General features: G+C 47.2%; 2 protein-coding genes across 3 annotated transcripts in view; one reads left to right on the top strand and one right to left on the bottom strand.

The window, feature by feature from the left end:
• The window catches only part of stxbp3 (syntaxin binding protein 3), an 85,233-nt gene extending 83,557 nt beyond the window's left edge, over positions 1-1,676 (bottom strand). Inside the window, exon 1 of one of the 2 annotated variants that reach the window (XM_072511405.1) lies at positions 1,486-1,676. In XM_072511405.1, coding sequence (XP_072367506.1) covers positions 1,486-1,528 — 43 coding nt within the window. In that variant the 5' untranslated portion in view covers positions 1,529-1,676. Of the gene's footprint in view, positions 1-1,337; positions 1,462-1,485 lie in introns of those variants that run through there. The other variant, XM_072511406.1, reaches the window with a different exon arrangement.
• A 21,595-nt stretch (positions 1,677-23,271) lies between these two features.
• LOC140426524 (fibronectin type III domain-containing protein 7-like) overlaps positions 23,272-25,845 on the top strand; it is a 38,240-nt gene continuing 35,666 nt past the window's right edge. The window contains exons 1-3 of the mRNA XM_072511404.1: positions 23,272-23,511; positions 24,181-24,199; positions 24,537-24,794. Of these exons, the coding sequence (XP_072367505.1) occupies positions 23,464-23,511; positions 24,181-24,199; positions 24,537-24,794 (325 nt within the window). The 5' untranslated portion in view covers positions 23,272-23,463. The remainder of the gene's footprint in view (positions 23,512-24,180; positions 24,200-24,536; positions 24,795-25,845) is intronic.

Raw genomic sequence — 25,845 nt, 5'->3', positions numbered from 1 at the left:
TGAGTAAAAAATTCCAAAGACTCACAACCCTCTTGATGAAGAAGTTTCTCCTCAACTCAGTCCTACATGGCTGACCTGTTATTGTAAGACTATATCCCAATATTTCTAGATTTCACAGCCAGAGGACACAACATCTCATCATCTTTATTTTCCTGTCAATTTTTTCCCCGATCGAATCCTTTTAGAGCATAATTTCACTGATATAAAATGCCTTCCAGAACCTCGCCCCAGTTGTAATTATTGGATAGGAAAAGTCTAAACAGTGGGTGTCTTCATATTATTCAGACTAAGGGAACATCAAAACCTAGCTGGAAGTTGCAGGCATCACAACCAAACATGGGGAGTGGGGGCATCATAACTTAGCATGGGGGGGCATCAAAATCTAGCATGGGCTTGGGGGGGGGGGGGGCCATCACGGCCTAGAATGGAGCTCGGGAGGGGGGGGGCCATCACGGCCTAGCATGGAGCTTGGGGGAGGCCATCACGCCAAACATGAGGGCTTGGGGGGGGGGGGCATCACAGCCAAGAATGGGGGCTTGGGGGCCTTTACAGCCAAGCATTGGGAGTTAGGGGGGCCATCATGGCCAAGCCTGGGGCTTGGGGGGGGGGGGGCATCACAGCCAAGCAAGGGGGCTTGGGGTGTCATCATGGTCAAGCATGGGGGCTTAGGGGGCAATCATGGCCAAGCATGGGAGGTTGGGGGCCATCACGGCCAAGCATGGGGGTTTGGGGGGCATCAAGGCCAAGCATGGTCGGGGGTTGGGAGAGTGGAGGCTTCACCAGCAAACATGGTACAGTATCACCCGGGCCTGACTGTGTGAGATTAGAGTTACGAAACAGAAATTCCAGCCCAAAATGCCCAGTCTCTTAATTCAGGTCCGACCCCCTTTCCATTCAGCACAGGCCCGTACAGCAGCGGCTTGGCCTTGACTAAACTTTGGGACAGTTTGAAGTGAGTGAGTGAAGGGGTTTGCGGTCTATCTGCACACGGCACGGTGCTGGGGGACACTGCTGTCACTCAAGGACACTCCACAAAGCCGCCAACTTCACTCAGCCGAGCAGACAGCAGTGTCCCAACTTGTGGCAAGAGGGTTTTCATTAAAAGCACACACATGAAATGGTGCCTGAAGAAAAAAAGTGATGGTATCGGGGAACATTGTGCAGAAACCTCCGTGTTAGCCCCTCCCCCTCCCTACTAAATGTGACCCTTTTCTATCTTCAGTTACAGGAAAACATGTTTTCAATTCAACTCGTCCGGACTGCAGCCTCGAGCCGGCAGACAGGGAGTGACCGAAATGTCGGCTCTGGGACCGGGAGTGCCTCCCACAACCTGTTACCTCTGATCGGCCACTTCCGCGTTAGTTGGCGGGTTCCGGGCGGAGGCTCAGGGGAGGCGGAGGACGGAGAGTCACCGCCGCCCGGCTCCAGCCCCGGGCAGGAGGGGGGTCCGCAGCTCCCCGCCCCGCTTGCCGCACTATAACTTACTCTGCCACACCACTCTCTTCAGGCTGTGCTCCGCAGTTGCCATCTTTACTCTCCCGGGCAAGCCCTCCAATGACGCGATGCTCAGAGCGAGTCGCAAACTTCAACCAAGGAAGCTCCAGCCCTTCACAGAATAGCAGTGAGGCAGTACAGACAGACAGGCAAATAAACACTCAACCCAGAGACAGGCAAACTCCAAACTAGGAGCTTTATAGACTCTGAACCCACTGTGAACAGGCAAACACCAAACCAGGAGCTTTATAGACTCTGAACCCACTGTGAATAAGCAAACTCCAAACCAGGAGCTTTATAGACCCCGAACCCACTGTGAATAAGCAAACTCCAAACGAGGAGCTTTATCGACACTGAACACAACAGCAAACTCCAAACCAGGAGCTTTATAGACTCTGAACCCACTGTGAACAGGCAAACTCCAAACCAGGAGCTTTATAGACTCTGAACCCACTGTGAACAAGCAAACTCCAAACTAGGAGCTTATAGACCCTCAACCCACTGTGAACAGGCAAACTCCAAACCAGGAGCTTTATAGACTCTGAACCCACTGTGAACAGGAAAACTCCAAACCTGGAGCTTTATAGACCCTGAACCCACCGTGAACAGCAAACTCCAAACCTGGAGCTTTATAGACCCTGAACCCACTGTGAACAGGCAAAACTCCAAACTAGGAGCTTATAGACCCTCAACCTTCTGTGAACAGGCAAACTCCAAACCAGCAGCTTTATAGACTCTGAACCCACTGTGAACAGGCAAACTCCAAACCTGGAGCTTTATAGACCTTGAACCCACCGTGAACAGCAAACTCCAAACCTGGAGCTTTATAGACCCTGAACCCACTGTGAACAGGCAAACTCCAAACCTGGAGCTTTATAGACCCTGAACCCACTGTGAACAGGCAAACTCTGAACCAGGAGCTTTATAGACTCTGAACCCACTATGAACAAGCTAACTCCTACCAGGAGCTTTGTAGACTCTGAACCCACTGTGACAAGCAAACTCCAAACCAAACGATTTGAAGACTCTCAACCCACTGTGAACAGGCAAACTCCAAACCAGGAGCTTTGTAGGCTCTGAACCCACTATGAATAGGCAAACTCCAAACAGGAGCTTTGTAGACTCTGAACCCACAGTGAACAGGTAAACTCCAAACCAGTAGCTTTATCGACACTGAACACAACAGGCAAACTCCAAACCAGGACCTTTATAGACTCTGAACCCACTGTGAACAGGCAAACTCCAAACCAGGAACTTTATACACTCTGAACCCACTGTGACCAAGCAAACTCCAAACCAGCAGCTTTATAGACTGTGAACCCACTGTAAACAGGCAAACTCCAAACCAGGAGCTTTATAGACTCTGAACCCACTGTGAACAAGCAAACTCCAAACTAGGAGCTTATAGACCCTCAACCCACTGTGAACAGGCAAACTCCAAACCAGGAGCTTTATAGACTCTGAACCCACTGTAAACAGACAAACTCCAAACCAGGAGATTTATAGACTCTGAACCCACTGTGAACAGCAAACTCCAAACCTGCAGCTTTATAGACTCTGAACCCACTGTGAACAAGCAAACTCCAAACTAGGAGCTTATAGATCCTCAACCCACTGTGAACAGGCAAACTCCGAACCAGGAGCTTTATAGACTCTGAACCCACTGTGAACAAGCAAATTCCAAACCAGGAGCTTTATAGATCTTGAACCTACTATGAACAGGCAAACTCCAAACCCGGAGCTTTGTAGACTCTGGACACACTGTGAAAAGGTAAACTTCAAACTAGGAGCTTACAGACGCTCAACCCACTGTAAACAGGCAAACTCCAAACCAGGAGCTTTATAGACTCTGAACCTACTGTGAACAGACAAACTCCAAACCCGGAGCTTTGTAGACTCTGAACCTACTGTGAACAGGCAGCCTCCAAACCTGGAGCTTTGTAGACTCTGGACCCACTGTGAACAGGCAACCTCCAAACCCGGAGCTTTGTAGACTCTGGACCCACTGTGAACAGGTAAACTCCAAACCAGGAGCTTTATAGACCCTGAACCCAATAGGCAAACTCCAAGCCAGGAGTTTTATACACTCTGAACCCACTGTGAACAGGCAAACTCCAAACCAGGAGCTTTATACACTCTGAACCCACTGTGAACAGGCAAACTCCAAACCAGGAGCTTTATAAACTCTGAACCCAATGTGAACAGACAAACTCAAAACCTGCAGCTTTATAGACTCTGAACCCACTGTGAACAAACAAACTCCAAACTAGGAGCTTATAGATTCTCAACCCACTGTGAACAGGCAAACTCCAAACCAGGAGTTTTATAGACTCTGAACCCACTGTGAACAAGCAAATTCCAAACCAGGAGCTTTATAGATCTTGAACCTACTATGAACAGGCAAACTCCAAACCCGGAGCTTTGTAGACTCTGGACACACTGTGAAAAGGTAAACTTCAAACTAGGAGCTTACAGACCCTCAACCCACTGTAAACAGGCAAACTCCAAACCAGGAGCTTTATAGACCCTGAACCCAACAGGCAAACTCAAAGCCAGGAGCTTTATAGACTCTGAACCTACTGTGAACAGACAAACTCCAAACCCGGAGCTTTGTAGACTCTGAACCTACTGTGAACAGGCAGCCTCCAAACCCGGAGCTTTGTAGACTCTGGACCCACTGTGAACAGGTAAACTCCAAACCAGGAGCTTTATAGACCCTGAACCCAACAGGCAAACTCCAAGCCAGGAGCTTTATACACTCTGAACCCACTGTGAACAGGCAAACTCCAAACCAGGAGCTTTATAAACTCTGAACCCAATGTGAACAGACAAACTCAAAACCAGGAGCTTTATAGACTCTGAACCCACTGTGAACAGACAAACTCCAAACTAGGAGCTTATAGATCCTCAACCCACTGTGAACAGGCAAACTCCAAACCAGGAGCTTTATAAACTCTGAACCCAATGTGAACAGACAAACTCAAAACCAGGAGCTTTATAGACTCTGAACCCACTGTGAACAGACAAACTCCAAACTAGGAGCTTATAGATCCTCAACCCACTGTGAACAGGCAAACTCCAAACCAGGAGCTTTATAAACTCTGAACCCAATGTGAACAGACAAACTCCAAACCAGGAGCTTTATAGACTCTGAACCCACTGTGAACAAGCAAACTCCAAACCAGGAGCTTTACACACTTTAAAAGCAGTTGCAAAAAGACAAACTCCAAGCCAGAATGGCACTGAACCCATAGACATTCCAACAACTCAGATCTTTTACAGTCACTGAACCCACATGTATTGTTGAATTATTTTGGAGTAGTACTTGAAAACAAGGAAAAAGGGAATGGAGTTTCTGTGATACCCTCAGCTGAAGACGATTATTTTATTTTGCAATTTCCGTGCCAAGTGTTCTTTGTGCAGTTTCTTTATAAGCATGCTCTTGTTTAATCAGGTCAGATTGGTAGAAGGAATTTCTGTAAGAAATGTACCTGAAATATTACTTCAAAAACCCAGCTCTGTTAATAGATTTTATGACCATCCTTGGACATTATTTTCCTTTTTTCCCTATTGTTCTTTCCTTCCTACCTGAAGATAGGATCCAGTTCCATGAGCACCTGGAACCCACTGCTAACCTTGCCCAGGTTGCTATTTTCCATATTTGAGCCTGGGCAGTGAGTTCTGGTAAATTATTCACAATAGAGCAGACAGTGCCTCATCTATACCTAGAATGTCATCAGGGATTCTCCTGATCGGTTGTCATAACACGTGCATGTGGAAAATCAACAGAAATCTTGGATGGACACAAAAACAGGCCTGTTTCCATCAAGCCTGCAGCAGTTCTCAATATTGCCTGCAGACCCTATGACATTAAGTCAAAGATGGGTAAACAAACTTCCTGCCAATTACCACATACCACCTCCCTTTCTCCCCCGCACCCCCAGCTGGTGAGTTTTTACTGCACTGTGTTGAACAAGAATTGGAAGCAGCACAGAGTGTACCCTGGATGGGGGACTTCAATGCCCAGCACCAAGAGTGACTCAGTAGCACCACTATTAACTGAGCTGGCTGAGTACAAGCTGCTAGACGGGATCTGTAGCAGGTGGTGAGGGAACCAAAAAGAGGAAAAACTTACTTTACCTCATCCTCACCAATCTACCTGGTTCAGATGCACCTGTCCATGATAGTATTGGCACAACTGCACAGTCTTTGTGGAGACAAAGTCCCGTCTTCACGTTGATAAAACCCTCCAATGCATTGTGTGGCAATACCGCCATGTTAACTGGGAAAACTTTTAACAGATTTATCAAATCAAAACTACAATCTGTAACCTCATGACTTTGCATATCTCCCACTTTACCATTACCACCTTTGATTAACCTTTGATTATGCCTTCTATGTATTCGGCTTCTGCCCCCAATAACGTCCTTGACTATACATTAACATATGTACATCTCATGGACCTTCCCAATCGTCTATAATCTGTATCTCCTCCACACACTATTCATACTTGATTATTATCTAAAATGCCATTCTAAATTCGTTACCAGGAGACGCATACCAATGGAGGCCTCTTTGAATATTGTCTACTGCTGTCTCCAGGCAGGTTCATAACAACACCAAACAGCAGATGCAGCATGACAAAACTAAGCGATCCCACAATTGATGGATCAGAACTAAGCTCTGTAGTTCTGCCTCATCCAGTCATGAATGGTAGTAGACAATTAAACAACTTATTGGAGGAGGAGGCTCTACAAATCCTCCATGATGAGACTGCCCAGCTCATCATCACAAAAGGAATGGCTGAAGCATTTGCAACAATCTTCGGCCAGAGGTGCAGGGTGGATGATCCATCTTGACTTCCTCCTGAGGTCCCCAGCATCACAGATACCAGTCTTCAGCAAATTTGATTCACTCCATGTGATATCAAGAAATTGCTAAAGGGACTGGTTACTAAAAAGTGAATGGTCCTTGACAACATTTTTGCAATAGCACTTAAGACTTGTACGCCAAAACTAGCAGCATCCCTAGACAAACTTTTCCAGTGCAGCTCAAACACTGGAATCTACCAGGCAATGTGAAAACTTTGTCCTGTCCACAAAAAGCAGGACAAATCCAATTCGACCACTTACCGTCCTATCAATCTGTTCTCGATTATAGCAATAACCTGCTCACTGACGCTTAGTATGTGTTCCGCCAGGTCCAATCAGCCTCTGACCATATTACAGGCTTAGTTCAATCATGGAAAAATGAGCTGAACTCAAGAGGTGAGATGAGAGTGACCGCCCTTGACATCAAGGCAACATTTAACCAAGTGTGGCATCAAGTAGCCCTAGCAAAACTTAAGTCAGTGGGAATCAGGGTGAGAACTCTGCAATGGATAGACTCACACTTGTGTTATGAACCCTGCTGATGATAAATGCGAGGGTATTCCAAAACCCAGAAGGGTACTTAGATCACCAGTTTGTAGTGTTGTATGTGGGGTTTTTTGGGTAGAATATGAGGAACAATGTACAACCCAGTGAGGAACAGTTTAGTCGTTGTGTGAACAATTAATAAAGAATATTTATTAACTTAAAAGAAAGACAAAAAGACATGTGACAAGAAGGACCATGAATACATTATGATACTTAAGTATATTGATGACAATTCACGCATACTTTTACGTGAATCTATCCCTCGGTTCCCAGTTACCTAATTTACCTGAACTCTGAGACATCCTTTTTCCCAAATAACATCCAATATTAAGTAACTTTATGAGCTAAATCCAAAAAATAACTACCACACCCAGGTGACCACATCTGGGAAATAGTTTTCAGGTACAGTGATGGCGGAAGGTGGCTTCTTTCTTTCAGGAGACTATGGGATAGATTCTTTGCCACCAGCCACTGGTAGCAGAGTTCCCAATGTGGTGGCGAATCCCATGTGGGGGGAAAAAAATGGGATCGTGATAATCTGGTCCCCTGCTGGTAGTGGCATGTAGGTTGATGCCCTGTGCCAGCGGGAGGATGCAAATGGGCCAAAATTACCCATTTGATCCTATCAATGGGATGGACATCGGATTCTCCACCCCTCCATGATGCTCTGGGCCGGGATTCACACGGGCATGGATTGGTGCAAGGATTTGCCAGCGTGGCCCTGAAGCAGTTGACATTGCGGTAGGCCAAGGGAGTATATATTTAGGATAGGTGTCCCCAAAGCCACCGGAGGACCCCCCTCCCGCATACAATGCATGTCCTGCACCCCCCAAAGCCCCCCCCCACCAGAGGCCCCCGCCAAAAACCCTCACCAGAGACCCCCACCAGAGACCCCCATCAGAGACTCCCATCAGACCCCCACCAGAGACCCCCTCCAGACACACCCACACCAGAGACCCCCATATCAGAGAACCCCCTATAACAGGGAACCCTCCTTAACAGAAAACTCCCCATAACACAAAACCCCTCTATCGCAGAGTAGCCCCCATAGCAGGGAAGCCCCCTATATTAGAGAACCATCCCACAGCAGAGAGCACCCCCATAATAGAGAACCCCCCACCCCATAAATCATGCCTGCTGCAACTAATGAGCAGATGAGACAGAATTAGTGCCTGATGAGTGCTTCACAACTACTGCCTTAGACAGATGTCTAGAAAGTAGCAGCCAAAACGTAATGGAAAGCCAAAACCACATCACAGGGCATTCTTTAGACCCCCTTGGTTCCTTTGATCTGCCAGACTTCTACTCATTTTAAAGAGTAATAGCTATTAATTGACAGTCACCAGACAGCCAGATGTCTATCGTTTTTTTTTTAAATTCCCCTCATGCTTAAATGCATCTCAAGTAGACTGCTTTGAACCTAACCTCATTGTTTATAAACATCCAGGAGTTAAGTGCTTTCACTTCCTATTTTTTTCTCAGCAGAAAGCACTTAACTGCTTTTGATGTGGTGATGACCTATCAATCATAGCTAGATGTTTATGAACATTGCGTTTAGGTTCAAAGCAGACTATAGAGGGTTCTCTGTTATGGGAGTTTTCTGTTATCAGAGGGTTCCCTGCTTTTGGGGGAGGGGAGGTCCATGTTATTCGGGTTCTCTGATATGGGGACTTTCTGTTATAGGGGTTCTCTGATATGAGGGTCTCTGGTGGGGGGTCTTTGGTAGGGATCAGTGGGGGGTCAGGTCATTCTGATCTGTACATTCTGTGGTGGGGGGGGGGTGGGACCCAGCAATTCCCATGGTGGAGAGGGAAGGGGGACCAGCCATCGGATCTCGCTATCGGACCGTCCGCTCAAAATTGTAGCCCAATAACATGATTCACAACAGAATCCCTTGGAAGCCCTGCCATGCGTAAATTTGCATGGTTGGGGAGAGTGAATCACTTCTGGGCGCCACTTCCAGCACCAGCGCAAACCAGAAGCGATGTTGCTCCAGCGGAAAAACATAGGCTCCTGAACAGAGAATCCAGCCCTATATCTGCCATCTCCTGCAGTTCTCATGTTAGCTCTCTCTCTCACTCTTCTTCGTTAGTGTTCTACAGTTGTACTGTTTCTTTCCTTTTGATGTTATTCACCCTGTGGTGTCGGCTTTTGGCAGGTACATTTCCTTATCTCTCAATCTTAATTACCTCCAATTCTTAACACCTAGCACAAGGGAAGAAGGCTGTGGTTGTTGGAGTTCAATCAGTCCCAGGACATCACTGCAGGAGTTCCTCAGGATAGTGTCCTAGGCCCAACCACCTTCAACTGCTTCATTAATAAACTACCCTCCATCATAAGGTCAGAAGTAGGGATATTTGCCGATGATTGCACAATGTTCAAGACTCCTCAGATACGCAAGAAGTTCATGCCCAAATGCAACACGACCTGGACAACATTTAGGCTTGTGCAGGTAAGAGTCAAGTAACATTTCCACCACACATGTGCCAGGTAATGAGCATCTCCAACAAGAGAGAATATAACCATCTCTCCTTGACATTCAATGGCAGTACCATCACTGAATCCCCCATTAAACAACCCTGGGGATTGCCATTGACCAAAAATGAACAGGGCAAGCCAGAAAAGTACTGTGGCTACAAGAAAAGGTTACAGGCTAGGAATCCTGCAGCACAGAACTCACCTTCTCACCCCCCCAAAGCCTGTCTACCATCTATGAGGCACAAATCAGAGTGTGATGAAATACTCTCCACTTGCCTGAATGGGTGTAACTCCAACAATACACAAGATCAACACGAATCAGGACAAAGCAACCTGGTTGATGGGCATTCCAACCGCCACCACCACTTTCCCCCCCCCCCGGAGCACCACCACCTGCAAGTTCCTCTCTGAGTCACACGTCATCCTGACTTGGAACTCTATTTCACCGTTCTTTCACTACCGCAGGGTTAAAACCTAGAACTCCCTCCCTAATAGCACAATGGGTGTATCTACACCACTTAGACTGCAGCAGTTCAAGAAGTCGGCTCACCACCACCTTCTCAGGGCAGGTAGGGATGGGCAATAAATTTGGGCCGAGCCAGTGATACCCGCATCCTTGAACCAATCAAGTGCCAGAAGACAATTGGAATAAAGAGTGAAATTATGTTAAACCTGCACAAAGACTGTTGTCAGACCAAACAAAGAACAAAGAACAAGAACAAAGAAATGTACAGCACAGGAACAGGCCCTTCGGCCCTCCAAGCCCGTGCCGACCATGCTGCCCGACTAAACTACAATCTTCTACACTTCCTGGGTCTGTATCCCTCTATTCCCATCCTATTCATGCATTTGTCAAGATGCCCCTTAAATGTCACTATCGCCCCTGCTTCCACCACCTCCTCCGGTAGCGAGTTCCAGGCACCCACTACCCTCTGCGTAAAAAACTTGCCTCGTACATCTACTCTAAACCTTGCCCCTCTCACCTTAAACCTATGCCCCCTAGTAATTGACCCCTCTACCCTGGGGAAAAGCCTCTGACTATCCACTCTGTCTATGCCCCTCATAATTTTGTAGACCTCTATCAGGTAGCCCCTCAACCTCCGTCGTTCCAGTGAGAACAAACCGAGTTTATTCAACCGCTCCTCATAGCTAATGCCCTCCATACCAGGCAACATTCTGGTAAATCTCTTCTGCACCCTCTCTAAAGCCTCCACATCCTTCTGGTAGTGTGGCGACCAGAATTGAACACTATAGTCCAAGTGTAGCCTAACTAAGGTTCTATACAGCTGCAACATGACTTGCCAATTCGTATACTCAATACCCCGGCCAATGAAGGCAAGCATGCCGTATGCCTTCTTGACTACCTTCTCCACCTGTGTTGCCCCTTTCAGTGACCTGTGGACCTGTACTCCTAGATCTCTCTGACTTTCAATACTCTTGAGGGTTCTACCATTCACTGTATATTCCCTACCTGCATTAGACCTTCCAAAATGCATTACCTCACATTTGTCCAGATTAAACTCCATCTGCCATCTCTCCGTCCAAGTCTCCAAACAATCTAAATCCTGCTGTATCCTCTGACAGTCCTCATCGCTATCCGCAATTCCACCAACCTTTGTGTCGTCTGCAAACTTACTAATCAGACCAGTTACATTTTCCTCCAAATCATTTATATATACTACAAACAGCAAAGGTCCCAGCACTGATCCCTGCGGAACACCACTGGTCACAGCCCTCCAATTAGAAAAGCATCCTTCCATTGCTACTCTCTGCCTTCTATGACCTAGCCAGTTCTGTATCCACCTTGCCAGCTCACCCCTGATCCCGTGTGACTTCACCTTTTGTACTAGTCTACCATGAGGGACCTTGTCAAAGGCCTTACTGAAGCTAACTACATGCCCGGGTGGGCCACCGACTATCTTCCATGATCGAGAAAGCTACGACGTACGAAACGGCGGTCGAAATCCTACAGAAGTGCTTCGTAAAGCCGATAAACGAGGTACACGCCAGACATTTGCTCTCGATCTGCCGCCAGCGCTGCGGAGAAACGCTAGATGAATACTTGGAGAGACTCACCGCGCTCGCCAGGAACTGCGACCATAAAGAGGTGACGGCAGAAGTCCACATGAACTTACATATTCGTGATGCTTTCGTGTCCGGTATCCGATCCACGTACATCCGGCAGCGGCTCCTGGAAGACGGAGCGAAGGACCTCCAAGGCACGGTAACGCTCGCCTCTTCCCTGGAAGCGGCCCACCATAATCTCCGCACGTACTCCGCGGACCTTGCGAACCCCTCTCGATCCCCTCCAGACTCGGCCACGCTTCAGGCCTGCGCTGCGCGGCGACCCGCTCACACCGGGGGCCCCCCAATGCTATTTCTGTGGGCAAGGCCAGCACTCACTCCAGCATTGCCCGGCCCGCTCCGCTATCTGCGGCGAATGTGGAAAGAAGGGGCACTTCGCGAAGGTCTGCCTGGCTGGGCCCAAAGGCCAGAAACAAAAGTCTCATTGGGCCCAGAAATCCAACTCCCGGGACTACAGGCCCCGCAACGCGGCCGCATGGCGGCCGGACACGCCTACTTCCGACGCGTCATTGGCCTCGTGCGAGTCATGGGGGCGGCCATCTTCAAAACTCAACACGTGCGACTGACGGCGGCGGTCATTTTGCGAGTCCGATTCAACCGAGGACTCTGACTGTCCGCAACTAGGAGTGAACACGCTCGATCAATCTCGGCCGAAGCACCTGCGAAACTCAATGATGCAGGTTCAAATCAACGGCCGCGACACCCCCTGCCTTTATGACTCCGGGAGCACGGAGAGTTTTATCCATCCAGACACGGTAAGACGCTGCTCCCTGCGCACCTATCCCACCTCCCAAACTACCGCCCTCGCATCTGGGTCTCATTCGGTCCAAATCACAGGGTATTGTGTCGCGAACCTTGCTATCCAAGGCGCCAAATACACCCGTTTTAAACTTTATGTCCTCCCTCACCTCTGCGGTCTGGACTTTCAGTGCAGCCACCGAAGCCTGACCCTGAAGTTCGGCGGACCCCTGCCCCCGCTCACGGTATGTAGCCTGGCGACACTCAAAGTTGCACCACCCCCCCTCTTCGCGAACCTCACTCCCGACTTGTAAGCCCGTCGCCACCAGGAGTCGGCGGTACAGTGCCCAAGACATGACTTTCATCAAGTCAGAGGTTCAGCGGCTACTAAAGGAAGGGGTCATAGAGGCTAGCAACAGCCCTTGGAGGGCACAAGTATTGGTAGTCCGCTCCGGAGAAAAACAACATATGGTGGTGGATTATAACCAGACCATAAACCGCTTTACGCAACTCGATGCGTACCCACTTCCCCGCATGGCAGAAATGGTGAACCAAATCGCCCAGTATCGGGTATTCTCCATGGTCGACCTAAAATCGGCCTATCATCAACTCCCTATCCGCCCAGTGAACCGCCCCTAGACAGCCTTCGAAGCAGCCGGTCGGCTCTTCCACCTCCTCAGGGTCCCTTTCAGTGTCACAAACGGAGTCTCCGTTTTCCAAAGGGCAATGGATCAAATGGTGGACCAGTACGGCTTATGGGCTTAATACCCGTACTTGGACAACGTCACCATCTGCGGCTATGACCAGCAGGACCATGACGAAAACCTGAGGAAGTTCCTCCAGACTGCCCGGGACCTCAATCTGACACACAATAAAGAGAAATGCGTGTTCCACACAACCCGGCTAGCCATCCTCGGCTACGTCATGGAAAACGGGGTCCTAGGGCCAGACCCTGACCGCATGCGCCCCCTTAGGGAGTTTCCCCTCCCCCGTAGCCTCAAGGCACTCAAACGGTGCCTGGGGCTCTTTTCCTATTATGCCCAGTGGGTCCCCAGATATGCAGACAAAGCCTGTCCACTCATTAAGACCACGGTTTTTCCCCTGACGGCTGAGGCTCAGTCGGCCTTCAGTTGTATCAAGGCCAATATCATCAAGGCCGCCATGCAGGCGGTGGACGAAACCATTCCCTTCCAGGTAGAAAGCGACGCGTCAGACGTCGCCCTGGCTGCTACCCTCAACCAGGCAGGTAGACCAGTAGCGTTCTTCTCCCGAACCCTCACCGCCTCGGAAATTCGACACTCTGCAGTCGAGAAGGAGGCACAAGCCATAGTGGAGGCTGTGCGGCACTGGAGGCACTACCTAGCCGGTAGGAGGTTCGCCCTTGTCACCGACCAACGGTCGGTCGTCTTTATGTTCGATAACGCACAACGGGGCAAAATAAAGAATGATAAAATTCTTAGGTGAAGGATCGAACTCTCCACCTACACGTACGATATTACATATCGTCCGGGGAAGCTCAACGAGTCCCCAGATGCCCTGTCCCGCGGCACGTGCGCCAATGCGCAGAAAGACCATCTGCGGGCCATCCACGATGGCCTCTGCCACCCAGGGGTCACTCGGCTTGCCCATTTCATCAAGTCCCGCAACCTACCTTACTCCACCGAGGAGGTCAAGGCCATGACCAAGGCTTGCCAGATCTGTGCGGAGTGCAAACCGCACTTCTATCGACCAGACAAGGCTCGCCTGGTAAAGGCCTCTGGGCCCTTTGAGCGACTAAGCGTGGACTTCAAAGGGCCCTCCCGTCCACAAACTGGAACAGTTATTTCCTCACTGTCATCGATGAATTCTCCCGCTTCCCCTTCGCTGTCCCCTGCCCCGATTGACCTCGGCCCCCGTGATAAAGGCACTGCACAGCATCTTCACGCTGTTTGGTTTCCCCGCTAATATCCACAATGACCGGGGTACATCGTTCATGAGCGATGAGCTGCGTCAATATCTGCTCAACAAGGTCATCGCCTCGAGCAGAACGAGCAGCTATAACCCGCGGGGAAACGGGCAGGTGGAGAGGGAGAACGCAACAGTTTGGAAGGCTGTTCTTCTAGCCCTACGGTCAAGAAGTCTCCCAATCGCCTGCTAGCAGAAGGTCCTACCCGATGCCCTACACTCCATTAGGTCGCTCCTCTGTACGGCCATGAACGAGACCCCTCACAACCATTTATTTGTCTTCCCCAGGAAGTCCACCACAAGGGTCGCGCTTCCACGTTGGCTGACGACTCCAGGACCAGTTCTACTCCGGAGGCATGTCATAGATTATCTTAGAATTTACAGTGCAGAAGGAGGCCATTCGGCCCATCAAGTCTGCACTGGCTCTTGGAAAGAGCACCCTACCCAAGGTCAACACCGCAACCCTATCCCCATAACCCAGTAACCCCACCCAACACTAAGTGCAATTTTGGACACTAAGGGCAATTTATCATGGCCAATCCACCTAACCTGCACATCGTTGGACTGTGGGAGGAAACCGGAGTACCCGGAGGAAACCCACGCACACACGGGGAGGATGTGCAGACTCCGCACAGACAGTGACCCAAGCTGGAATCGAACCTGGGACCCTGGAGCTGTGAAGCAATTGTGCTATCCACAAGGCTACCGTGCTGCCCGTGAGGAGCCATAAGACAGATCCACTGGTCGAGAGGGTCCAACTATTACACGCAAACCCTCAATACGCCTACGTCGAGCACCCCGACCTCAGGCAGGACACCGTTTCCCTGCGAGACCTGGCACCCGCTGGCTCGCCCACCGACACCCCCCCTTCCACCGACGCTCCCCTCCCCGCACCGGCTGTCGACTCTGACAGCGTCCCCCCCCATAGCGCCCCCCCCTCCCCTCCAGGCGGCGACGGCACCAATCACCCTAGTCACCCCGGATACCCCCCTTGCTCCAACGCGGGCAAAGGCTCAGACAACCATGCTCCCGGATATACCACCACCGAGGACGACCGTATCCGCCGCACCACCGCCGGAGCTGAGAAGGTCGACACGGGCAATCAGACCGCCCAAAAGACTTGTAATTCCACTTCACCCCCGACGGACTATGCGTTTTGTTAAACAGGGGATGAATGTGATGAATGATATCTGTATACATATGTACCTTTAATGTGTAGGCCCCTTTAAGACCAGGCTTGGAACCCTGGGGGACACTGCCTCCGGCTCCGCCCCCAGGAAGCTGTATATAAGGTTACGTTCAGTAGGCAGCGTGCAGTGAGCACACTTCTCGGCAGCTGTCTGGTTCTCTGGTTATTAAAGCCTTTGTATTATCAAACTCCTCTCCTGAGTCGTAATTGAGGGTATCTCACCATCTAAACACGTTTATTTTAAAGTCAAAATAGTTGTCCCATGAAGCACATTCAGAAGCACTAAGCATAGCACTTTTCAGATGGTTAGTTCAACATCACATCAGAAAGCAATGATTATTTTCAACCTAGGGTTTGTCAAGAGCAGCAGATGCTTCCGCCCGCTGCCCCGCTTCACCCTTGGGAGTGGCCGGAGTGGCCTTGGATGTGGCTCATGCCGACTTTGCCGGTCCTTCAGCACACATGATATCCCAGAGGTGTTGGTCACTGACAATGGGATGCCCTTTATCAGCGAGGAGTTCACGGGATTTATGAAGGTGATCGGGGTACTCCATATCCGTACGGCCCCGTATCACCCGGCTTCGAATGGACTATTGGGAAGGCTTGTGCAAACATTTAAATGGGAGCTGAGAAAGCAAACTTCAAGATCAATGGACACAGGGTTAGGACACAGAGATGTAAGAGGTCGTTGATCCGGATTCCAGCATGGAGATTCAGGCGTCAGAAATTTCTGATGGGGAACAAGCCGTTCAGCCTCCAATAGTACCTCCACCGCGGCATTTGGTGCGGAAACGAGGTTGACCATGCAGGTATATGCTACCTGATCCAGCCCAGTGGACACCAGAGGCACAGCTATGAGTGAGGAGGCACAGACATCCGCCTACTCCATCATCGTGGGAACAGTCTTCGGACTTGGGTGGGGGGGAGGGGGAAATGTTATAACCCGCAGGAGACCTACAGGTGAGTCTTCCAGTGAGCCTCTTTCAGTACAAGCTCCCCTACTGAGGGACGGGGAGTGCATGGGGCTCTAAGAATCTGTATTATAAAGGTTGGCCAAGTTTGGAACTGACACCTCAGACCCGGCAGGGAGCTGTAGAGTATTGTACATATCATTACTTTGTGATAAAACTAGTTTCTCTTATCCACTCGCCTCAGACTTGCCTGTGGCCATTAAAATCACCGAGTCTCCCTCCTCTCTCCCTGCACCTTTCCAATTTCAAAAACAAACTTCCTTAACAAAGCTTTTTATTATTACTCCGAATCTCACACTCCTGTCAAACCTTGGGCTTAAAGGCGCTGCATTAATTCACCTTGTGGTTTGTTCACCCCAGGGAGAAGGAAAGCAAATTAAAATAGCAAAGTTAACCTTTTTTTCCAAAACAAATGGAGAGAAAAGAGAATTCTTGAAGATCTGTAAATAGTAATACTGTTTTTTTAAAAGAAACTAGCAATTTGTTATGTTTAGACTATTTGCAAATTCAATATCCCTGAGTCACTTCCCTTCTTTTGTCATAGAGTAACATAAAATTACATTGTTTTTCTTTTCTAAGCGGTTATCACCCACTCTGATCTTTCTAAAAATTATACTCGCAGCGCCAACACAATAAAAACAAGAACATTTCCACATGATGCATTTATCGATGACTTGATGCCAAAATTCTTGTTGTCCATCTGCATCCTTAAAGGACCCTAAATTAGTTTAACTAAAGATTAATATATTAAATGCTGCCCGGGGGCTATTTTTAAGTTAATTGAATGAGGAACAATGAAACCTATGAAAGTAAAGGCTTTACAAAATAATCAAATAGACCTTGAAGATGATTTGCTCCACCCTTGCGATTGTGAAACATTATCTTCAGGGGCTAATAGATCATTTTCCAAAAAGAAGATATTCAATGGAAATATGTTACTACAATGTAATAGAAATATTATCTGTATAATTATGCTTTTTCAGAGACTGAACCTGGCAACCACTTCTGCATAGAAAGATTGGGACAGGAAACGACCATTCAGTCTTGAGCCTGTTCCGCCATTCAGAACTAAATTATACCTTAGCTTCAATTAGTGCCTTATGTTCATATTCCTTAATGCTTTTATCCAACAAAAATCGACTGATATCAGTCGAAAATTACAATTTAACCAGCTTTTTGAGTAAGTAAAAAGCGTGTCTGATTCCCCTTTGAATCCCTCTATCACTTTAACTGGGTCATCTTCAGTCTTTTGAGCTTAAAGAAATACAACCCAAGTTTATAAGACCATAAGAAATAGGACCAGGTAGATCACATGGCCTCTTGAGCCTGCTCTACCATTCAAATAACCATGGCAGAACTTTGTATTTAGTTATTTAGTCATTCAGTCAGTCATGCCACCTGTCCACATGATTTAACTCTTTAAACAATGGTATATTTCTGCAGTGTATTCCACTTGGGCCAATATATGACTAAATGGGCAGCACAGAAGCACAGTGGTTAGCACTGTGGCTTCACAGTGCAAGGTCCCAAGTTCAATTCCCAGCTGGGTCACTGTCTGTGCGGAGTCTGCACATTCCCCCTGTGTCTGCATGGGTTTCCTCTGGGTGCTCCGCTTTCCTCCCACTAGTCCCGAAAGACGTGCTGTTATTGGTAATTTGAGCATTCTGAGTTCTCCCTCTGTGTACCCGAACAGGTGCCGGAATGTGGCGACTAGGGACTTTTCACAGTAACTTCATTGCAATGCAAGCCTACTTGTGACAATAAAGATTATTATTATATATTCTTCCTGAGCTTCTGTGCCCAAAACTAGTTCCAAATTAGATCTGACCAAGGTTCCATGGAACTAAAACAGTACTTCCTCAGTTTCCTTCTATTCCAACTCCATTAAGATAAAAGCCACCATTTTAGTGATCTGTATCCCTTTAATCCTCCATAGTGCCTTAAAAAATACCCTGAATTGTCTTATTTGGCTCCAAAGTGGATGACCTCACACTTCCCCACTTTGAACTCCATCTGCCATAGCTACGTCCACTCACTTAATCAAACTCTATTTGTGAACTATTTAGTCATCTTTTTACTCATATGTTTTAATTTATTTGGCTTATCAGTTAAGTAATCTGTGTGAGAACAATTGGGAAGGCAGTGGAAATGCTTAGATATTATTCCTTTAATCTAAATTTCTGCTAAGAGTTTACCACACAAAACTAACTTTGCTGACACTACATTAGGTTTCATTGTTCTCTCAGTGTTTTCTTTGGTAAAGCTCAACTGAGCTGACCTGTCAATATTTGATTTACAGCTAGGTCCCAGCCACATGCTACCTATCTGTGTTTAAGAACATTAGAATATTAGAAATAGGGGTACAAGTGGAGCTTTCCTACTGCAACATACAATAAAAAATCACTGCCCGAATCTTATAACCTTTGATTCCCTTATAGCCCAAAAATCTATCATCCTCAGTTCTGAACATACTTAACAAATGAGCATCCACGGCCCTCTGGGGTAGAGAATTCCAAAGATTCATGAATCTCTGAGTGAAGAAATTTCTTCTCACCTCAGTCCTAAATGGCTGACCCCTTGTCCTGAGATTATGACCCTCAGTTCTAGGTTCTTTCGGCAGGAGGAACAACCTGTCAGCATCTATCCTGTCAAGTTCTCTAAGTTTTCTATATTTAAATATGATCGTCATTCTTTTACACGCCAGAGGACTCAGGCCTATTCTACTGAATATTTCTTCATCAGATAGCATTCTTTTCCCAGAAATCAATCTAGTTAACCTTTATTGCAATGCCACTAAGTTACATATTTCCTCCCTGGGGTGAGAAGGCCAGAACTGTACACAGTATTCCAAATGTGGACTCACCAAAGCCCTATATAATTGCAGCAAGGCTTCCTTATCCTTCTACCGTAAACCTCTTGCAATAAATATACAATTTGCCTTCCTAATTGCTTTCTGTATCTACATGTTAACTTTTAGTGAGTCATGTACAAGGACTAGAAAAACTCTCTGAATCTCAATATTTATTCTTTGCCATTTAAAGAATATTCTATTTTGCCATTCATATTTAGGAGCCTAGTACTGTGCCAGTACTGGACTGGGTATGCTCATTGTGACGTATTCCAATTGCTTGTTTAGGAAATTTTGGAGTCAGTTAGCAGCAGTGATGTTGGCACACATGACCACAAAATTAACAGCATCCATCACCAACATCACTGTTGCAGGAGATTCTGGAACATGGCCTGGAATGTGAAGAGGTGAAATTTATACTTCAGTTGTTTAGAGCCTTGTTAAAACTCCATCTAGGGTACTGCATTCAACCACAGACACTGCACCTCAGAACTGATTATATCTATATAGGTGTTCGAGGAGTCACACTGCAGTGTCACCAAAATCAAAGCTCGGAGGTTAAAGGGTTAAGTTATGAGGCTGCACAAATTTGACTTTGCTTCTTTCAATTTAGATGGTGTAGAAGGACGGAACTGAAGAATTTAAGACAATAAAGGAATTTGATGGGATAAATAGAGAAAACTATATTTTTCCAATGGGAGAATTAATATATGAAATGAAAATGAAAATCGCTTATTGTCACAAGTAGGCTTCAAATGAAGTTACTGTGAAAAGCCCCTAGTCGCCACATTCCGGCGCCTGTTCGGGGAGGTTGTTATGGGAATCGAACCGTGCTGCTGGCCTGCCTTGGTCTGCTTTCAAAGCTAGCGATTTATATTTAAATATATTTTAAATATATTTTAAATATATCTAAATATATTTAAAATAAGAGCAAGGAAATCAGGAAGCATTTCTTTTTCAAAAAGCTTGAACTCTCGTCCCCAAATGACTGTGGTCAGCTGAAGCTGAGATCTATGGATTTTTGTTCAGAATTTAAGGGATGTTAGGCAAAGGTGTGGCAATGGGTGAATCAAAGGTTCTAATGGAGTTGAGGAATCAGTTTGAGGGCTGAAATGCCTACCTCTTAAAATATTCAGTTACTGACTATTCCTTGAACTGAGTGGCTAGCTAGGCCATTTAAAAGGCAACTACATTGCTGTGGATCTGGAATCACATGTAGGCAAGACTGGGTAAGTATGGCAGATTTTCTTCTCTAACGGGCAGATGTAGGGCGGCACGGTAGCGCAGTGGTTAGCACTGGTGCCTCATGGCACCGAGGATCTGGGTTCAATCCTGGGCCACTGTCCATGTGGAGTTTGCACATTCTCTCATGTCTGTGTGAGTCTCATCCACACAACCCAAAGATGTGCAGGATAGGTGGGTTGGCCACGCTAGAATTGTCCCTTAGTTGGAAATTTAAAAAAAAAATAAAAGACAGAAATGAACCAGATGGGTTTTTACCCGATAATAGTTTCATGGTCATCATTTGACTTTTAAGTCAAAGTTTTTATTGAATTTAAATTTCACCATCAGCCGTGGGATTTGAACTCGGATCCTCAGAGCATTAACGTGGGCTTCTGGAGTATTAGTCCAGTGACAATACCAATATCAATAGATGGAAATAATTACAGAAGGAATTCTGGAAAAACTCAGCAGATGAATAATAATCTTTATTGTCGCAAGTAGGTTTACATTAACATTGCAATGAAGTTACTATGAAAATCCCCCAGTCGCCACATTCCAGCGCCTGTTCGGGTACACGGAGGGAGAATTCAGAATGTCGAAATTACCTAACAGCACATCTTTCGGGACTTATGGGAGGAACACGGAGCACCCGGAGGAAACCCACGCAGACACGGGGAGAATGTGCAGACTCAGCAGACAGTGACCCAAGCTGGGAATCGCACCTGGGACCCTCGCACTGTGAAGCAACAGTGCTAACCACTGTGCTACCGTGCCACCTACTGGTCACATTTGTGAATAGAGAAACAGAGTTAACGTTTTGAATCCAATTTGACTCTTCCTTGAAACTGTTGCTCTTTCTAGCTTTAGTCTATTTGCTCTGTATAGGTCACCTTTGCTCATTAGTCGCCAGGTATCTTTATGATACCGCCACGTGGTTCAAGTTTAGGTTATGATTAATAACACATCACACCGCTTAGTAAGGATTAAAACAACGGTCATTTATTATATACAACAAGCAATATTAATACCCTAATACTACTTTCTATATAACAAACCTATCACTACTGGCCAATACTTAACTTAGGAAGAGCCCACCAGGTCAGGGAAACTAATGGCTTGTCCAATCAAATCTGGCCCGCGGGATTCAAAAGGCTGCTACAGGTCGGTGGCTAGGTCTCTCTACCGGATAGCGATCGTTGGATTCAAACTTACGATACACGGTGGCTGGTCTTGCGAAGGTCTCTAGCAGGCGAAGAGGAGAGAGAGAGAGATCTGAACTTGGACCTTCACTTTTATAGGGCCCAGGGGCTTCCCGCCTCCCGGGGTGGCCCTTGACCCTGAGTCCCAAGTGATTGGATTCTGTCCCCAGTCTCTGGGGTCGATGTGTCCAATGGTGAGGCGATTCCTCGATCGGGGGGTGGTCGCTCACCTGTCTTTGTTTCGGCCACTGCAGGCGCCGACAGGTCTGGCCCGGTATTCAATTGCTAATATGTTACAATTGTTCCCGGGGATAGCCGATTTAACTGTGGATGTCTGAGTAGATTAGGTGTAAACAGTCCTGAATGCAACTGCGGATACCTGGGTTGATGGGCTGTTGATAGCCCTGAGTATCGATCTGGGCTACGTTCCCAGAGCTGACTATGCAAACCCGTCTGCAGCTGCCTGCTTGTGTCTTCTTGGCTGCTTTTCCCAGCAGTCTTTCGGGTTAGCCATTTTAAACTGGGTTTTGGCCAGATTAATCGGAACGCAGCCATTTTACATGGCTACAAAACCCAAAGTTATATTGGACTCAAAACATTAACTTTGTTTCTCTCTCCACAGATGCTGCCTGTCCTGCCTTTCCTACACTTGTTTTTATCTCAGATCTCCAGCATCAATAGGTATTTTGCTTTTATTTCAGGAGGCTTGAGGTTGTTTATCTGCTGCCAATTTAATAAAATGGGCCATTTGATTGCAGTTATGAAGTTGTCCAAATGTATACCAACTGTTGGCCATAGGGGGTTCAGAATGGTAAGTAAGTAAAGACGCCAAAGTCCCAGATGACCATAGGCTGCTTTCCCCTTTAAGGGGACTGGTGGTGATTTAGCATGAGGATCACCACACCTCAGGCGAGGGGCAAGATTGAGAAGGCGAAGCCTTCATGAATAGCCTCAGCTGGAATGGCACAGTGGTTAGCACTGCTGCCTCATGGCGCTGAGGACCCAGGTTCAATCCTGGCCCCGGGTCACTGTCCGTGTGGAGTTTGCACATTCTCCCTGTGTCTGCGTGGGTCGCACCTCCACAACTCTAAGATGTGCAGGGTAGGTGGATTGGCCACGCTAAATTGCCCCTTAATTTGAATTTTTTTAAAAAAGTGATAGCCTGAGCTGGTGCAGGAATTGAACCCACGCTGCTGACCTCACGAACCAGCTGGCCAACCAACTGAGCTAAATTGAAGCTGGGGTATAACAGAAGTGGAGAAAGGGGGAACAGAATTAGAGAGCTGATAGTGATGGGGGGGGGGGGGGGGGGGAGAGATCAAATGGAGTGAGGGCAGCTAAAAATGAAGTCGGAGGAAATGGTGCAAAAACGAGTGAATGAGAGCAAGCGAAACAGCCCTTGCCACCATCCTTAACCAGAGAGGCAGACTTGGGGGGGGGGGGGGGGGGGTTGGTGGAGCTCAGCACCCGAACGGTGGTAGCTGCTGAATCAGTTAGTTTGACGTTCAATTTATCGCCACGAATGACAATTGGCTTGGGTGAGCCTGGAGAAAGAGAGACCTTAAACCATCAACTACAAACATCACTTCGCTCCAGAGCTTCCAGATTTGACTCCCACCAGAATTCCAGGTGTGTCCATGGGAGAAGGTTGTCGGATTGAAATCAGGCAAGCAGCTCGCGAACACAAACACGGGCCTGCAATCTCCTATTGGACAGTGTGGAATGAAAGAGGCGGCGTCTGAGAGCAGGATTTATAGGCTGCTGGAAGTGAGCTCCATAGAAAGTGACATCTCGAATCTGTTTATCTTCACTGAAACTGCATGCTGCCTTTGCCCAGATTTGCTCACAGCCTGTTGGTGGAGAAAGCGCTCAAACAATGGCTATCAGAGGATTGACTTATGTGCTGTTAGCCTGCATTGCGAACGTGAGTTACAAGTGCGTTTCAAAAAGATACATTTCAAGTTTCCATTAATATAGTTACTTTGCCAACTGTCGCGTTTATTCAGCCTCCCACATTACTGCCTTCAAATGCGATCAAATTGAATTAACTCCGTTATTAAGTTGTATTTATGTATAAATATTATATACGTACATAAATAGTTAATCATTTTTAAATAGGAATGCATTAGCGCTGATGTACTTGCATGTCTAATACACTCCACTATCACAAAAGAGCTTAATGTTCTGCAGTGGGGGAGATGCTGAACATTAGAACACTGCTTCTTTCAAAAGCTGTCAGCGTCTCCCAACTTTGCGCTCTGAATCAATAGAGAGATTCAAAAAGGGAAATGGCAAATAGAAATGTGATATTTGTGCCCTACACTCAAACCGGTGACAAGATGAAAACTCGTGCCTTCCTCGGGTCACATTTCTACACAGTTGCTGATCTATCTGAGTGACGGGAAAGTGTCGGAATGAAACTATTAGAGGGGAAATGAAGGGGAAACATTGCGGTTAATCCTGCCCTCGCCCTTACCGCTCTTGTTACTACTTTAAACATCCCCTGGCGTGCAGGTGAAAATTGAATTCAACATACAATGGACCCGGCGCCTTTATTTTATTCAAACGTTATTTTTGTTCCCCCTTCCCCCAGATCTCCTCGGCCAGCACGGGTAAGACAATTCTTCCTTTGGAGGATAAATGTGGCGATTGAACGAGATGACTTACTACTTGTTGTGACTGCAGTTGTGATCACGTATCGATCAGGCCTCAAGCGGGAATATGTCCCTTTGGTTGTGAAGAGCAACACTTCAGACGCCGAAAAAAGGATACGGGAATATATATGGTCATAAAAAGTTCTACCCAATACATATACAGAGACTATATAATGATATGCACACATACTGTATCTATATACACATAGATGCACAATCATATACTGTACGCGGCCATACAAGCTCGCACCCACACTGTGTAAACACAATGAACCTGCCCTCTTTTCCTTTTTAGATTTCTCCATGACCATTTACACTGTGACCTCCAGGAGTATTTCAGCCCGCTGGAGCAGCTATGTGGGTGCACATTCCTACAGGTTTTCTGCAACCTCCAATGCAGCTACGGGACAACCAGCCTTCGTTGTTTTCAACAACCGGTTCATTCTCGGTTCGGTCTCCCCCTTGTTACCTGCAACTCTGTACAATGTCAAAGTCGAGGTTCTGGACGGGAACGGCAACGTACTGGCCGAAGCTCAAACGCAACAAGCAACGGGTGAGTTTTGCAAATCTCCATTTGACAGCTCCTAATCCGGCGGGGCAACAATAACTTCCTCTCAAAGTAACTGCGAGGCGATTGGCACCCGCCAGTGTTTGTACACGGGTTGCCATGAAAGCTCGGGATGTAACATGAGGTTAAACCGTGAAAATCCAAAAATTGCTGCCTGATATGCGCTGTAATTAGACTTTGCGAAAACAACATCTCACTGTCTGTTTCACCATGGAAATGGGTCGAACAGTGTGACGTTTCTGTACTTGCACAGTAAATACGAAGTAAGATCACTGAAGAAAGATAACTCCTGCCCATTTCAGTCTAAGTAACCTTTTAAAGACATGCTAAGTACTGAGTGTTGCCAATCTGGCATTGAAAATTAACCATCAGAAGTACAGAGTCTCATTCCATCAGCTGTTAATTGTTAATGGAGATTTTTTAAATGGGCAAATGTCAATTTTTTTGCCTTTACTTTCTATCTCTTTTTCTTCGTTTCCTTAATCCCCCCACCCCACCCCCTCTTTTCCTTCCTTCTGGGCTGAATTTTAATTCCACAGTCCCGATCCTGATAATGGGCCGAATTCCAGGTTGTGAACCGGAAGTGGCGGTGGCAGGACCCTAAAGGATATCTTTGGAGCGGGACAATTAAGAGGCTGTCCTGGGTTCCCCATCCAATTAATCACAGAATCACAGAATACTACTGTACAGAAGAGGCCCTTCAGCCTATCGAGTCTGCACCAACGCATGAAAGGCCCTGACCTGCCCAAGTAATCCCACTTGCCAGCACTTGGCCCACAGCCTTGAATGTTATGGCATGCCAAGTACTCATCCAGGTACTTTTGTTTTATAAATTTAGAGTATCCAATTAATTTTTTCCAATTAAGGGCAATTTAGCGTGGCCAATCCACCTACCTGCACATCTTTGGGTTGTGGGGGCGAAACCCACGCCAACACGGGTAGAATGTGCAAACTCCACATGGACAGTGACCCAGAGCCAGGATCGAACCTGGGATCTCAGCACCATGAGGCAGCAATGTTAACCACTGCGCCACCG

This window comes from Scyliorhinus torazame, chromosome 7 (assembly GCF_047496885.1).
Source record: "Scyliorhinus torazame isolate Kashiwa2021f chromosome 7, sScyTor2.1, whole genome shotgun sequence".
Classification (NCBI taxonomy): Eukaryota; Metazoa; Chordata; class Chondrichthyes; order Carcharhiniformes; family Scyliorhinidae; genus Scyliorhinus; species Scyliorhinus torazame.
This window is presented reverse-complemented; position numbering and strand designations above follow the sequence as displayed.